The following is a 14,969-nucleotide window of genomic DNA, read 5'->3' as shown; positions in this document are numbered from 1 at the left end:
TCTGGTACCACTTGCTGTGCGGTGGCAGAGAGAACAGTCTATGACTTGGGTGGCTGGAGTCTTTGACCATTTTTAAGGCCTTCCTCTGACACCGCCTGGTATTGAGGTCCTGGATGGCAGGAAGTTTGGCCCCAGCGATGTACTGGGCTGTACGCACTACCCTCTGTGTAGTACCTTGTGGTCGGAGGCCGAGCAGTTGCCATACCAGGCAGTGATGCATACAGCTGGCATGCTCGGTCCTCCTTTTCCGGTAATCCACAATCATCTCCTTTGTCTTGGTCACGTTGAGGGAGAGGTTGTTGTCCTGGTGCAACACGGCCAGGTCTCTGACATCGTTTTCGGTGATCCGCTGTTGTCATCGGCAAACTTGATGGTGTTGGAGTTGTGCTTGGCCACGCAGTCATGCGTGAACAGGGAGCACAGGAGGGGACTGAGCACGCACCCCTTACCACCTGGGGGTGGCTCGTCAGGAAGTCCAGGATCCAGTTGCAGAGGGAGGTGTTTAGTCCCAGGTTCCTTAGCTTAGTGATGAGCTTTGAGGGCACTATGGTGTTGAACGCTGAGCTGTAGTCAATGAATAGCATTCTCATGTAGGTGTTCCTTTTGTCCAGGTGGGAAAGGGCAGTGTGGACGGCAGGAGTGCGTCATCTGTGGATCTGTTGGGGCAGTATGCAAATTGGAGTGGGTCTAGGGTTTCTGGGATAATGGTGTTGATGTGAGCCATGACCAGCCTTTCAAAGCACTTCATGGCTACAGACGTGAGCGCTACGGGTCGGTAGTCATTTAGGCAGGTTACCTTAGTGTTCTTGGGCACAGGGACTATGGTGGTCTGCTTGAAACATGTAGGTATTACAGACTTGGTCAGGGACAGGTTGAAAATGTCAGTGAAGACACTTGCCAGTTGGTCAGCGCATGCTTGGAGTACACGTCCTGGTAATCCATCTGGCCTTGTGAATGTTCACCTGTTTAAAGGTCTTACTCACATCGTCCAGAACAGCTGATGCTCTCATGCATGTTTAAGTGTTACTTGCTTCGACGCGAGCATGGAAGTAATTTAGCTTGTCTGGTAGGCTCGTGTCACTGGGCAGCTCGCGGCTGTGCTTCCCATTTGTAGTCTAATAGTTTGCAAGCTCTGCCACATCTGACGAGCGTCGGAGCCGGTATAGTACGATTCTTGGTCCTATATTGACACTTTGCCTGTTTGAAGGATCGTCGGCAGGCATAGCGGAATTTCTTTTAAGTTTCTGGGTTAGAGTCCCACTCCTTGAACGCGGAAGCTCTACCCTTTATTGTGGATGTTGCCTGTAATCCACAGCTTCTGGTAGGGGTATGTACACTAACGTTCAAAAGTTTGGGGTCACTTAGAAATGTCCTTGTTTTCCATGAAAACATACATGAAATGAGTTGCGATATGAATAGAAAACATAGTCAAGACGATGACAAGGTTATAAATAATGATTTCTAATTGAAATAATAATTGTCCTTCAAACTTTTTTTCGTCAAAAAAATCCTCCATTTGCAGCAATTACAGCCTTGCAGACTTTTGGCATTCTAGTTGCTAATTTGTTGAGGTAATCTGAAGAGATTTCACCTCATGCTTCCTGAAGCACCTCCCACAAGTTGGATTGGCTTGATGGGTACTTCTTACGTACCTTACAGTCAAGCTGCTCCCACAACAGCTCAATAGGGTTGAGATCCGGTGACTGCTGGCCACTCCGTTATAGACAGAATACCAGCTGACTGCTTCTTCCCTAAGTAGTTATTGCGTAGTTTGGAGTTGTGCTTTGGGTCATTGTCCTGTTGTAGGATGAAATTGGCTCCAATTAAGCGGCGTCCACAGGGTATGGGTAAAATTTAGTGATGGCCTTCCTTCTTCAAGACCCCCAGACCATCACATTGCCTCCACCATGCTTGACAGATGGCGTCAAGCACTCCTCCAGCATCTTACTTTTTTCCCGCGTCTCACGAATGTTCTTTGATCCGAACACCTCAAACTTATATTCGTCTGTCTATAACACTTTTTTCCCCCAATCTTCCTCTGTCTAGTGTCTGTTTTCCCGTCTTTATCTTTTTATTGGCCAGTCTGAGATATGGCTTTTTCTTTGCAACTCTGCCCAGAAGGCCAGCATCCCGAAGTCGCCTCTTCACTGTTGACGTTGAGACTGGTGTTTTGCGGGTACTTTTTAATGAAGCTGCCAGTTGAGGACTTGTAAGGCATCTGTTTCTCAAACTAGACACTAATGTACTTGTCCTCTTGCTCAGTTGTGCACCGGGGCCTCCCAGTCCTCTTTCTATTCTGGTTAGAGACAGTTTGGGGGGAGTAGTACACAGCGTTGTACCAGATCTTCAGTTTCTTGGAAATTTCTCGCATGGAATAGCCTTCATTTCTCAGAACAAGAATAGACTGATGAGTTTCAGAAGAAAGATCTTTGTTTCTGGCCATTTTGAGCCTGTAATTGAACCCACAAATGCTGACGCTCCAGATACTCAACTAGCCTAAAGAAGGCCAGTTTTATTGCTTCTTTAATCAGAACAACAGTTTTCAGCTGTGCTAACATAATTGCAAAAGGGTTTTCTAATGATCAATTAGCCTTTTTAAAATGATAAACTCGGATTAGCTAACAACGTGCCATTGGAACACAGGAGTGATGGTTGCTGGTAATGGGCCTCTGTACGCCTATGTAGATATTCCATAAAACATCAGCCATTTCAGGCTACAATAATAATTTACAACATTAACAATGTCTACAGTGTATTTCTGACCAATTTGATATTTTAATGGACAATTTTTTTTTTTTTAAAACAAGGACATTTCTAAGTGACCACAAACTTTTGAACGTTAGTCTACGTACAGTCACTGTGGGGACGACGTCATTGACGCACTTATTGATGAAGCCAGTGACTGATGTGGTGAACTCATCAACACCATCGGAAGAATCCCGGGACAGTATTCCAGTCTGTGCAAGCAAAACAGTCCTGTAGCTTAGCATCTGCTTCATCTGACCACTTTTTATTGGTTGTCACTGGTGCTTCTTGCTTTAGTTTTTGCTTGTAAGCAGGAATCGGGAGGATAGAATTATGGTCAAATTTGCCAAATGGAGGGCGAGGGAGAGCTTTATGTGTCTGTGTGTGGAGTAAAGGTGGTCTAGAGTTCTTTTTTTTTTTTTTTTTTTTCTTTTCTTCCTCTGGTTACACATGTGTCATGCTGGTAGAAATTAGGTCAAACCGATTTAAGTTTCCCTGCATTAAAGTCCCCGGCCACTAGGAGTGTAAAGTCCCCGGCCACTAAATGTCTTAATTCAATGATCCAATTTGTGCATTACAAATTCAAAAATGTTAAATTCAGTAAAACAAATTCTGAATTATGGAATTAAAGTACAATTTCATTTGGCTATGAAATCACTCCATATGTATCCATGTCTGCTGACTAATTAGGCCTCATTTGTTTTAGCTCCTGATCTTCTAGAGTTGTGGTGCCTTCCCTCCTGCAAGACCCCCAACCCCTTTCTTCCCGTCTCTTTCACCTCCTCCCTTGCTTTGTGGCCACACTCGAAAGTTCCTGTGCATGAGCTTTATAAATAAGAGAAAGGATGGCACAGTGGGGGGAGGGAGGAGAGCGGGGCAGAGTTAGGGGTGGTCGTCATGGATTCCTCACCATAGCAACCGGCAAACGTTTACAAAGCATTGAGGAATTTCCTGATATCAGCTGGATTATTGGAGCCCCCAGAGAACAGCTCTCATTTGAAACAAACACTGAATATTTTCAGTACCCTGGCAGGGGTGGGAGCCCCACTGCCATTTTCTTCTTTTTTTTCCTTCTCTTTTCTTTGGCGGGGCTGTGAAAGTTTTTTATTTATTTTATTTTCAATCCCTCCCTCTCCCCTCTGTTTCTTTCTCTGAAAGAGAGAGCCTCTGTCACTCTATTTTTTTGCTCTTCTCACATTTTTTTGCTCTTCTCACTCCCTTTTGCCATGCTGTGCATATTTTCTCCCAATGTTCGAGAGAGTGTTTACAGTTTGGAGGACCGGGCCTCCTAAGTCCTGACAATACTCACAACTGTTTTCACCAACTTTTTCCACCTGCGTCTTTCCTAGCAGCGGGACTTCTACTAAGCAGCTGTTTAGTGTTGCTGGCTTTACCAGTGTTGTTAATGTTCCAGTAATAAAGGCCAGAAGTAAGGCGCCTCTGGGGCTCTGAGGTGACTCCGAGTGACTTGGCTGGAGCCTGGTCTGGACCCCCCCCGGGCAATATGAAAGCCCTGGCCCTTCTCTCAGGCATGCTGTGAAAAGCCCATTTGTTTGGCATGGCAGCACATGTGCAGGCCTGGCTCTGAGTAGGTATGCATGCTGTCTGTTCTCCTGTCCTGTCAGGCAGGGCTGTGCGTCTTGTTTCTTGCCTTGGATATCCTTGTGTTCACTCCTCTTCCCCATCCCTCTCTCCCCTGTAGGTTCCCAGCATGCAGAGTTCAGAGGGAGGGTCCGATTCGTCGTCCAGTGTGGCGCTGCGTACGTCCACCTCCGCCCAGGCCCCCGTGGTGCAGCCTGTCCCAGCCTCACAACAGGTAAACCACTACACTATCAACAAGAGAGGCCCTAGTTTTGTTGCACCTGGACAACTGTGTGGTCAGGTGCTACAAAGAGGAACCTCTGAAAATTACAATTGGCTCAGAACAAGGCAGCATGGCTGGCTCTTAAATGTACACAGAGAGCTAACATTTAATAATATGCATGTAAATCTCTCATGGCTCGAAGTGGAGGAGAGATTGACTTCATCACTACTTATTTTTGTAAGAAGTGTTGACGTGCTGAATGCACTGTTCAAACTACTAGCACACAGCTTGGACACCATGCATACCCCACGAGACATGCCACCAGAGGTCTCTTCACAGTCCAGAAGTCCAGAATAGACAGACTATGGTAGGTGCACAGTACTACATAGAGCCATAGCTACATGGAACTCTATTCCACATCCGGTAACTGATGCAAGCAGATAAAAATACACCTTATGCTACAGCGGGGACTGTGAAGAGACACACACGCTTACACATAAGACGCACTCTACACACACACACACACGCGTACAAATGGATTTTGTATTGTAGAGTAGTGGCCTGAGGGAACACACTTAATGTTGTGAAAAATTGTATGAAATGTCATGTTATGTAGTATTTTAAATTGTATAGAACTGCCTTAATGTTGCTGGACCCCAGGAAGAGTAAAGGCAGCAGCTAATGGGGATCCTTAATAAATAAATATACAAAACCAGGCTGTGTTCTCTCACATGCAGCGCAGTGAGTCTCTCTCACTCAACCATAACTCTACCTCACAGTACTAGGGCTGTGGCGGTCATGACATCATTTTGTCAGCTGGTTATTGACCGTTAATTAACATTTAACATATCCACACCTCCACACATACGAGCCGCTGATGCACGCCTTTGGAACTTCTACATTTAAAACATTAATTTAATATACACCATCACAATAAATCCATTATTTATTTTTTTCAGGTCTAAAGGAACATTATGATATGAATAAAATGTATTTCAGAAGAACAGAATATGAGTTGGCCTTCTGTTGGCCCATGTTATCTGGCTATGCTCCATGCCATAGGCTGTAGGCTTGTTCATTTAGCTGACAAGATGTGCTTATAAATTCGTGACATGATTTTATAGTAAGAAGAATATAATTGAACTTAGCTGAATAAAATAGTAAGGATATTTTTCCCATTACAGAGTGAGTGCGCATATGAAGTGGTTATGTTGAGCGACAAGTTAACATTTTGAAAGTAGTCCTGTATGCTAGATTTAGAGTTATTTGGCAACTTTAGTTGTGAATGATACAAACCTTAGAATGTTTTAGAAATCAAACGTATATGGGCTGTGTGGTATGACTATAGGCTACAGATGATTTGCGAAAGTAGCAGAAAAAGCTTGCGCTCTGTTCCTTGCCTCAGGCTGCACAGCTGTTCACTGTTCACTCATATTTTCACCCATCAGACAATTTTCAATTTAATCTTGTCTTTACTAATATGTAAAATTTGTTTAGATTTAGAATGGCCCGTTATCAAATGGCAGGGGAAAAATGCATGTCATCTATATGCAATTGAATGGCGCCGAAGAACATGGCTGACGTTTTACATTCTCCCAACCAATTGTGCAATTTATTTTAATTTTTTTTGCGTTTTGTGTAACTTATTTATTTATTGTGTACACAATGTTGCTGCTACCGTCTGTTATGACCGAAAATAACTTCTGGACATCAGAAAAGCGATTACTCACCACGGACTGGAAGAAACTTTTTCCTTTAATGAGTCCGACGAGAAGGATATCCTGCTTTCACAGGCCCAGATCCACGCCTTTTGCGTGAAGAAAAGGGGACGCAGATCAGGGATCCTTCTGATAAGCCAGAGGCAAGTGAGTAAACTACCAATGGCTTCGATTGTTGTTGCTAACATGCAATCGTTAGAAAATAAAATTGATGACCTATTATTAAGATGATCCTACCAACGGGACATTAAACTGTAACATTTTATGTTTCACCGAGACGTGGCTGAACGAAGAAACGGATAATATAGAGCTGCCGGTATTTTCCATGCACTGGCAGAACAGAGATGCTACCTCACGTAAGACGAGGGGTGGGAGTGTCTTTTTGTCAATAACAGCTGGTGTGCGATGTCTAATTAAAGAAGTCTCGAGGTATTGCTCGCGTGAGGTAGAGTATGTTATGATAAGTTGTCGACCACATTATCTACCAAGAGTTCTCATCTGTATTATTCGTAGCCGTCTATTTACCGCCACAAAGCGAAGCTGAAGACCGCTCTCAACCAACTCTATAAGGCCATAACCAAAGAAGAAAATACTCACCCAGAAGCGGCGCTCCTAGTGGCCGGGGACTTGAATGCAGGCAAACAAATCAGTTTTACCAAATTTTTACCAGCATATCACATGTGCAACCAGGGGGGGAAAAATCCTAGATCACCTTTACTCCACACGCAGAGATGCATACTATGCTCTCCCCCGCCCTCCATTTGGCAAATCTGACTGCAAATCTGACCAATTCTATCCCCCTGCTTACAAGCAAAAACTAAAGCGGGAAGTATCAGTGACTCGCTCAATACGGAAGTGGTCAGATGACGTGGATGCTTAACTACAGGACTGTTTTGCTTGCACAGACTGGAATATGTTCTGGGATTCATCCAATGGCATGGAGGAATACACCACCTCAGTCATCGGCTTCATCAATAAGTGCATCGACGACGTCATCCCCCATAGTGACTGTACGTACATATCCCAACCAGAAGCCATGGATTACAGGCAACATCCACATCGAGCCAAAGGCTAGAGCTGCCGCTTTCAAGGAGCGAGGGACTAATCCGAACGCTTATAAGAAATCCCGCTATGCCCTCGGACAAACCATCAAACAAGCAAAGCGTCAATACAGGATTAAGATTGGATCCTACTACACTGGCTCTGACGCTCGTCGGATGTGGCAGGGCTTGAAAACTATTATGGACTACAAAGAAAAACCCGGACGCGAGCCTACCAAACGAGCAAGCAACACCGAAACATGCACGAGGGCACCAGCTGTTCTGGATGACGGTGTGATAACGCTCTCGGTAGCCGATGTGAACAAAACCTTTAAACAGGTCAACATTCACAAAGCCACTGGGCCAGATGGATTACCAGGACGTGTACTCAAAGCCTGCGCGGACTAACTGTCAAGTGTCTTCGCTGACATTTTCAACCTCTCCCTGGCTGAGTCTGTAATACCGACATGTTTCAAGCAGACCACCATAGTCCCTGTGCCCAAGGAAGCAAAGGTAACCTGCCTAAATGATTACTGCCCTGTGGCACTCACGTCGGTAGCCATGAAGTGCTTTGAAAGGCTGGTCATGGCTCACATCAACAGCATCCTCCCCGACACCCCAGACCCACTCCAATTTGCATACCGCCCCAACAGATCCACAGATGACGCAATCTCAATCACACTCCACACTGCCCTTTCACACCTGGACAAAAGGAACACCTATGTGAGAATGCTATTCATTGACTACAGCTCAGTGTTCAACACCATGGTGCCCTCAAAGCTTATCACTAAGCTAAGGACTCTGGGACTAAACACCTCCCTGTGCAACTGGACCCTGGACTTCCTGACGGGCCGCCCCCAGGTGGTAAGAGTAGGCAACAATACGTCTTCCACGCTGATCCTTAACACTGGGGCCCCTCAGGGGTGTGTACCTAGTCCCCTACTGTATTCCCTGTTCGCCCATGACTGCGTGGCCAAACACGACTCCAACACCATTAAGTTTGCTGATGACACAACAGTGGTAGGCCTGATCACCGACAACGATGAGATGACCTATAGGGAGGAGGTCAGAGACCTGGCATTGTTGTGCCAGGACAACAACCTCTCACTCAATGTGAGCAAGACAAAGGAGCTGATCGTGGACTACAGGAAAAGGTGGGCCGAACAGGCCCCCATTCTGATCGATGGGGCTGTGGTGGAGGAGGTTGAGAGCTTCATGTTCCTTGACGTCCACATCACCAACGAACTATCATGGTCCAAACACACCAAGACAGTCGCGAAGAGGGCACGACAAAACCTTTTCCCCCTCAGGAGACTGAAAAGATTTGGCATGGGCCCCCACATCCTCAAAAGATTCTACAGCTGCACCATCGAGAGCATCCTGACCGGTTGCATCACTGCCTGGTATGGCAACTGCTCGGCATCTGAGCATAAGGCGCTACAAAGGGTAGTGCGAACGGCCCAGTACATCAATGGGGTCAAGCTAGTCAGAGTTACAGGTGTAGTAGGTATATAAGGGTTAGGTATAGTATATACAGTAGGTATATCAGGGTTAGGAACAGTATATATAGTAGGTATATAAGGGATGGGAACAGTATATATAGCAGGTATATAAGAAGTAGGAAAAGTGTATATATAGTATGTATATAAGGGTTAGGTATAGTAGGTATATAAGGGTTAGGTATAGTAGGTATAGTAGGTATATAAGGGTTAGGTATAGTAGGTACAGTAGGTATATAAGGGTTAGGTATAGTAGGTATATAAGGGTTAGGTATAGTAGGTATATAAGTGTTAGTTACAGTATATATAGTAGGTATATAAGGTTTAGGAACAGTATATATAGTAGGTATATAAGGGATAGTTAGGTATAGTAGGTATATAAGGGTTAGGTATAGTATATATAGTAGGTATAATAGGGTTAGGTATAGTACGTATAGCAGGTATATAAGGGTTAGGTATAGTATATATAGTAGGTATATAAGGGTTAGGTACAGTAGGTATAGTAGGTATATAAGGGTTAGGTATAGTATATATAAGGGTTAGGTATATTAGGTATAGTAGGTATATAAGGGTTAGGTATAGTAGGTATATAAGGGTTAGGAACAGTGTATATAAGGGATAGGTACAGTATATATAGTAGGTATATATTGGTTAGGTACAGTATATATATAGTAGGTATATAAGGGATAGGTACAGTATATATAGTAGGTATAGTAGCTATATATTGGATAGGTACAGTATATATAGTAGGTATATAAGGGTTAGGTATAGTATATATAAGGGTTAGGTATATTAGGTATAGTAGGTATATAAGGGTTAGGTATAGTAGGTATATAAGGGTTAGGAACAGTGTATATAAGGGATAGGTACAGTATATATAGTAGGTATATATTGGTTAGGTACAGTATATATATAGTAGGTATATAAGGGATAGGTACAGTATATATAGTAGGTATAGTAGCTATATATTGGATAGGTACAGTATATATAGTAGGTATATAAGGGTTAGGTATAGTAGGTATATAAGGGTTAGGTATAGTAGGTATAGAAGGGTTAGGTATAGTAGGTATAGAAGGGTTAGGTATAGTAGGTATAGAAGGGTTAGGAACAGTATATATAGTAGGTATATAAGGGATAGGTACAGTATATATAGTAGGTATAGTAGCTATATATTGGATAGGTACAGTATATATAGTAGGTATATAAGGGTTAGGTATAGCAGGTATATAAGGGTTAGGTATAGTAGGTATATCAGGGATAGGTATAGTAGGTATATAAGGGTTAGGTATAGTATATATATAGTAGGTATATAAGGGTTAGGTATAGTGTATATATAGTAGGTATATAAGGGATAGGTACAGTATATATAGTAGGTATATATTGGTTAGGTACAGTATATATAGTAGGTATATAAGGGATAGGTACAGTATGTATAGTAGCTATATATTGGATAGGTACAGTATATATAGTAGGTATATAAGGGTTAGGTATAGTAGGTATATAAGGGTTAGGTATAGCAGGTATATAAGGGTTAGGTATAGTAGGTATAGAAGGGTTAGGTATAGTAGGTATAGAAGGGTTAGGAACAGTATATATAGTAGGTATATAAGGGATAGGTACAGTATATATAGTAGGTATAGTAGCTATATATTGGATAGGTACAGTATATATAGTAGGTATATAAGGGTTAGGTATATCAGGGATAGGTATAGTAGGTATATAAGGGATAGGTACAGTATGTATAGTAGGTATAGTAGCTATATATTGGATAGGTACAGTATATATAGTAGGTATATAAGGGTTAGGTATAGTAGGTATATAAGGGTTAGGTATAGCAGGTATATAAGGGTTAGGTATAGTAGGTATAGAAGGGTTAGGTATAGTAGGTATAGAAGGGTTAGGAACAGTATATATAGTAGGTATATAAGGGATAGGTACAGTATATATAGTAGGTATAGTAGCTATATATTGGATAGGTACAGTATATATAGTAGGTATATAAGGGTTAGGTATATCAGGGATAGGTATAGTAGGTATATAAGGGATAGGTACAGTATGTATAGTAGGTATAGTAGCTATATATTGGATAGGTACAGTATATATAGTAGGTATATAAGGGTTAGGTATAGTAGGTATATAAGGGTTAGGTATAGCAGGTATATAAGGGTTAGGTATAGTAGGTATAGAAGGGTTAGGTATAGTAGGTATAGAAGGGTTAGGAACAGTATATATAGTAGGTATATAAGGGATAGGTACAGTATATATAGTAGGTATAGTAGCTATATATTGGATAGGTACAGTATATATAGCAGGTATATAAGGGTTAGGTATAGCAGGTATATAAGGGTTAGGTATAGTAGGTATATCAGGGATAGGTATAGTAGGTATATAAGGGATAGGTACAGTATGTATAGTAGGTATAGTAGCTATATATTGGATAGGTACAGTATATATAGTAGGTATATAAGGGTTAGGTATAGTAGGTATATAAGGGTTAGGTATAGCAGGTATATAAGGGTTAGGTATAGTAGGTATAGAAGGGTTAGGTATAGTAGGTATAGAAGGGTTAGGAACAGTATATATAGTAGGTATATAAGGGATAGGTACAGTATATATAGTAGGTATAGTAGCTATATATTGGATAGGTACAGTATATATAGTAGGTATATAAGGGTTAGGTATAGCAGGTATATAAGGGTTAGGTATAGTAGGTATATCAGGGATAGGTATAGTAGGTATATAAGGGTTAGGTATAGTATATATAGTAGGTATATAAGGGTTAGGAACAGTATATATAGTAGGTATGTAAGGGGTAGGTACAGAATATATAGTAGGTATATAAGAGTTAGGTATAGTAGGTATATAAGGGATAGCTACACTATATATAGTAGGTATATAAGGGATAGGTATAGTAGGTATAGTAGGTATATAAGGGGTAGGTATAGTATATATAGTAGGTATATAAGGGATAGGTATAGTAGGTATAGTAGGTATATAAGGGGTAGGTATAGTAGGTATATAACGGATAGGTATAGTAGGTATATAACGGATAGGTACAGTATATATAGTAGGTATGTAAGGAGTAGGTACAGAATATATAGTAGGTATATAAGGGATAGGTACAGTATATATAGTAGGTATAGTAGCTATATATTGGATAGGTACAGTATATATAGTAGGTATATAAGGGTTAGGTATAGCAGGTATATCAGGGATAGGTATAGTAGGTATATAAGGGTTAGGTATAGTATATATAGTAGGTATATAAGGGTTAGGTATAGTATATATAGTAGGTATATAAGGGATAGGTACAGTATATATAGTAGGTATATATTGGTTAGGTACAGTATATATAGTAGGTATATAAGGGATAGGTACAGTATGTATAGTAGGTATAGTAGCTATATATTGGATAGGTACAGTATATATAGTAGGTATATAAGGGTTAGGTATAGCAGGTATATAAGGGTTAGGTATAGTAGGTATATCAGGGATAGGTATAGTAGGTATATAAGGGTTAGGTATAGTATATATAGTAGGTATATAAGGGTTAGGAACAGTATATATAGTAGGTATGTAAGGGGTAGGTACAGAATATATAGTAGGTATATAAGAGTTAGGTATAGTAGGTATATAAGGGATAGCTACACTATATATATAGTAGGTATATAAGGGTTAGGTATAGTAGGTATAGTAGGTATATAAGGGATAGGTACAGTATATATAGTAGGTATATAAGGGATAGGTATAGTAGGTATATAACGGATAGGTACAGTATATATAGTAGGTATGTAAGGGGTAGGTACAGAATATATAGTAGGTATATAAGAGTTAGGTATAGTAGGTATATAAGGGATAGCTACACTATATATAGTAGGTATATAAGGGATAGGTATAGTAGGTATAGTAGGTATATAAGGGGTAGGTATAGTGTATATATAGTAGGTATATAAGGGATAGGTATAGTAGGTATAGTAGGTATATAAGGGGTAGGTATAGTAGGTATATAACGGATAGGTATAGTAGGTATATAACGGATAGGTACAGTATATATAGTAGGTATGTAAGGGGTAGGTACAGAATATATAGTAGGTATATAAGGGATAGGTACAGTATATATAGTAGTATATATTGGTTAGGTACAGTATATATAGTAGGTATTAAGGGTTAGGTTGAGGTATATATTGTATAGTTTATCAGAATATTAGTTTAGTTAAGTATATTAGTAGGTATATAGATAGGTACAGTAATATAGTAGGTATATATTGGTTAGGTACAGTATATATAGTAGGTATATAAGGGATAGGTACAGTAGGTATAGTAGCTATATATTGGATAGGTACAGTATATATAGTAGGTATATAAGGGTTAGGTATATAAGGGTTAGGTATAGCAGGTATATAAGGGTTAGGTATAGTAGGTATAGAAGGGTTAGGTATAGAAGGGTTAGGAACAGTATATATAGTAGGTATATAAGGGATAGGTACAGTATATATAGTAGGTATAGTAGCTATATATTGGATAGGTACAGTATATATAGTAGGTATATAAGGGTTAGGTATAGCAGGTATATAAGGGTTAGGTATAGTAGGTATATCAGGGATAGGTATAGTAGGTATATAAGGGTTAGGTATAGTATATATAGTAGGTATATAAGGGTTAGGAACAGTATATATAGTAGGTATGTAAGGGGTAGGTACAGAATATATAGTAGGTATATAAGAGTTAGGTATAGTAGGTATATAAGGGATAGCTACACTATATATAGTAGGTATATAAGGGTTAGGTATAGTAGGTATAGTAGGTATATAAGGGATAGGTACAGTATATATAGTAGGTATATAAGGGATAGGTATAGTAGGTATATAACGGATAGGTACAGTATATATAGTAGGTATGTAAGGGGTAGGTACAGAATATATAGTAGGTATATAAGAGTTAGGTATAGTAGGTATATAAGGGATAGCTACACTATATATAGTAGGTATATAAGGGATAGGTATAGTAGGTATAGTAGGTATATAAGGGGTAGGTATAGTATATATAGTAGGTATATAAGGGATAGGTATAGTAGGTATATAAGGGATAGGTATAGTAGGTATAGTAGGTATATAACGGATAGGTATAGTAGGTATATAACGGATAGGTACAGTATATATATAGTAGGTATGTAAGGGGTAGGTACAGAATATATAGTAGGTATATAAGAGTTAGGTATAGTAGGTATATAAGGGATAGCTACACTATATATAGTAGGTATATAAGGGATAGGTATAGTAGGTATAGTAGGTATATAAGGGGTAGGTATAGTATATATAGTAGGTATATAAGGGTTAGGAATAGTACGTATGTAAGGGTTAGGTATAGTAGGTATTTAAAGGTTAGGTATAGTAGGTATATAAGGTTTAGGTATAGTAGGTATATAAGAGATATATATATATAGTAGGTATATAAGGGTTAGGTATAGTAGAATATATGGGTTAGGTATAGTAGATATATAAGGGTTAGGTATAGTAGAATATATAGGTTAGGTGTAGTAGGTATATAAGGGTTAGGTCTAGTAGGTATAGTAGGTATATAAGGGTTATGTATAGTAGGTATGTAAGGGTTAGGTATAGTAGGTATTTAAAGGTTAGGTATAGTAGGTATATAAGGTTTAGGTATAGTAGGTATATAAGAGATATATATATAGTAGGTATATAAGGGTTAGGTATAGTAGAATATATGGGTTAGGTATAGTAGATATATAAGGGTTAGGTCTAGTAGGTATAGTAGGTATATAAGGGTTATGTATAGTAGGTATATAAGGGTTAGGAATAGTAGGTATAGTAGGTATATAAGGGATAGGTATAGTATATATAGTAGGTATATAAGGGTTAGTTATAGTAGGTATATAAGGGTTAGGTATAGTAGGTATAGTAGGTATATAAGGGTTAGGTATAGTAGGTATATAAGGGTTAGGTATAGTAGGTATATAAGGGTTAGGTATAGTTGGTATATAAGGGTTAGGTATAGTAGGTATATAAGGGTTAGGTATAGTAGGTATATAAGGGTTAGTTATATAAGGGTTAGGTATAGTAGGTATATAAGGGTTAGGGATAGTGTATATATATAAGATTCGTTATATAAGTGTTAGATATAGCAGGTATATAAGAGTTAGGTA

General features: G+C 39.9%; 1 protein-coding gene across 5 annotated transcripts in view; it reads left to right on the top strand.

The window, feature by feature from the left end:
• The window catches only part of LOC106613840 (DNA-binding protein RFX2), a 72,121-nt gene that overhangs the window by 27,608 nt on the left and 29,544 nt on the right, over nucleotides 1-14,969 (top strand). For 4 of the 5 annotated variants that reach the window (XR_006756923.1, XM_014216501.2, XM_045687543.1 and 1 more), the window contains one exon: nucleotides 4,448-4,561. Coding sequence is in view for 4 of the 5 variants with exons in the window: in XM_014216501.2 (XP_014071976.1) it covers nucleotides 4,457-4,561 (105 nt within the window). In the remaining variant the exon portion in view is untranslated. Of the gene's footprint in view, nucleotides 1-3,269; nucleotides 4,338-4,447; nucleotides 4,562-14,969 lie in introns of those variants that run through there. The other variant, XM_014216503.2, reaches the window with a different exon arrangement.

Source organism: Salmo salar, chromosome ssa10, assembly GCF_905237065.1.
Source record: "Salmo salar chromosome ssa10, Ssal_v3.1, whole genome shotgun sequence".
Classification (NCBI taxonomy): domain Eukaryota; kingdom Metazoa; phylum Chordata; class Actinopteri; order Salmoniformes; family Salmonidae; genus Salmo; species Salmo salar.
Note: the sequence above shows the minus strand (reverse complement) of the source record. Positions and strands in the feature narration are given on the sequence as shown.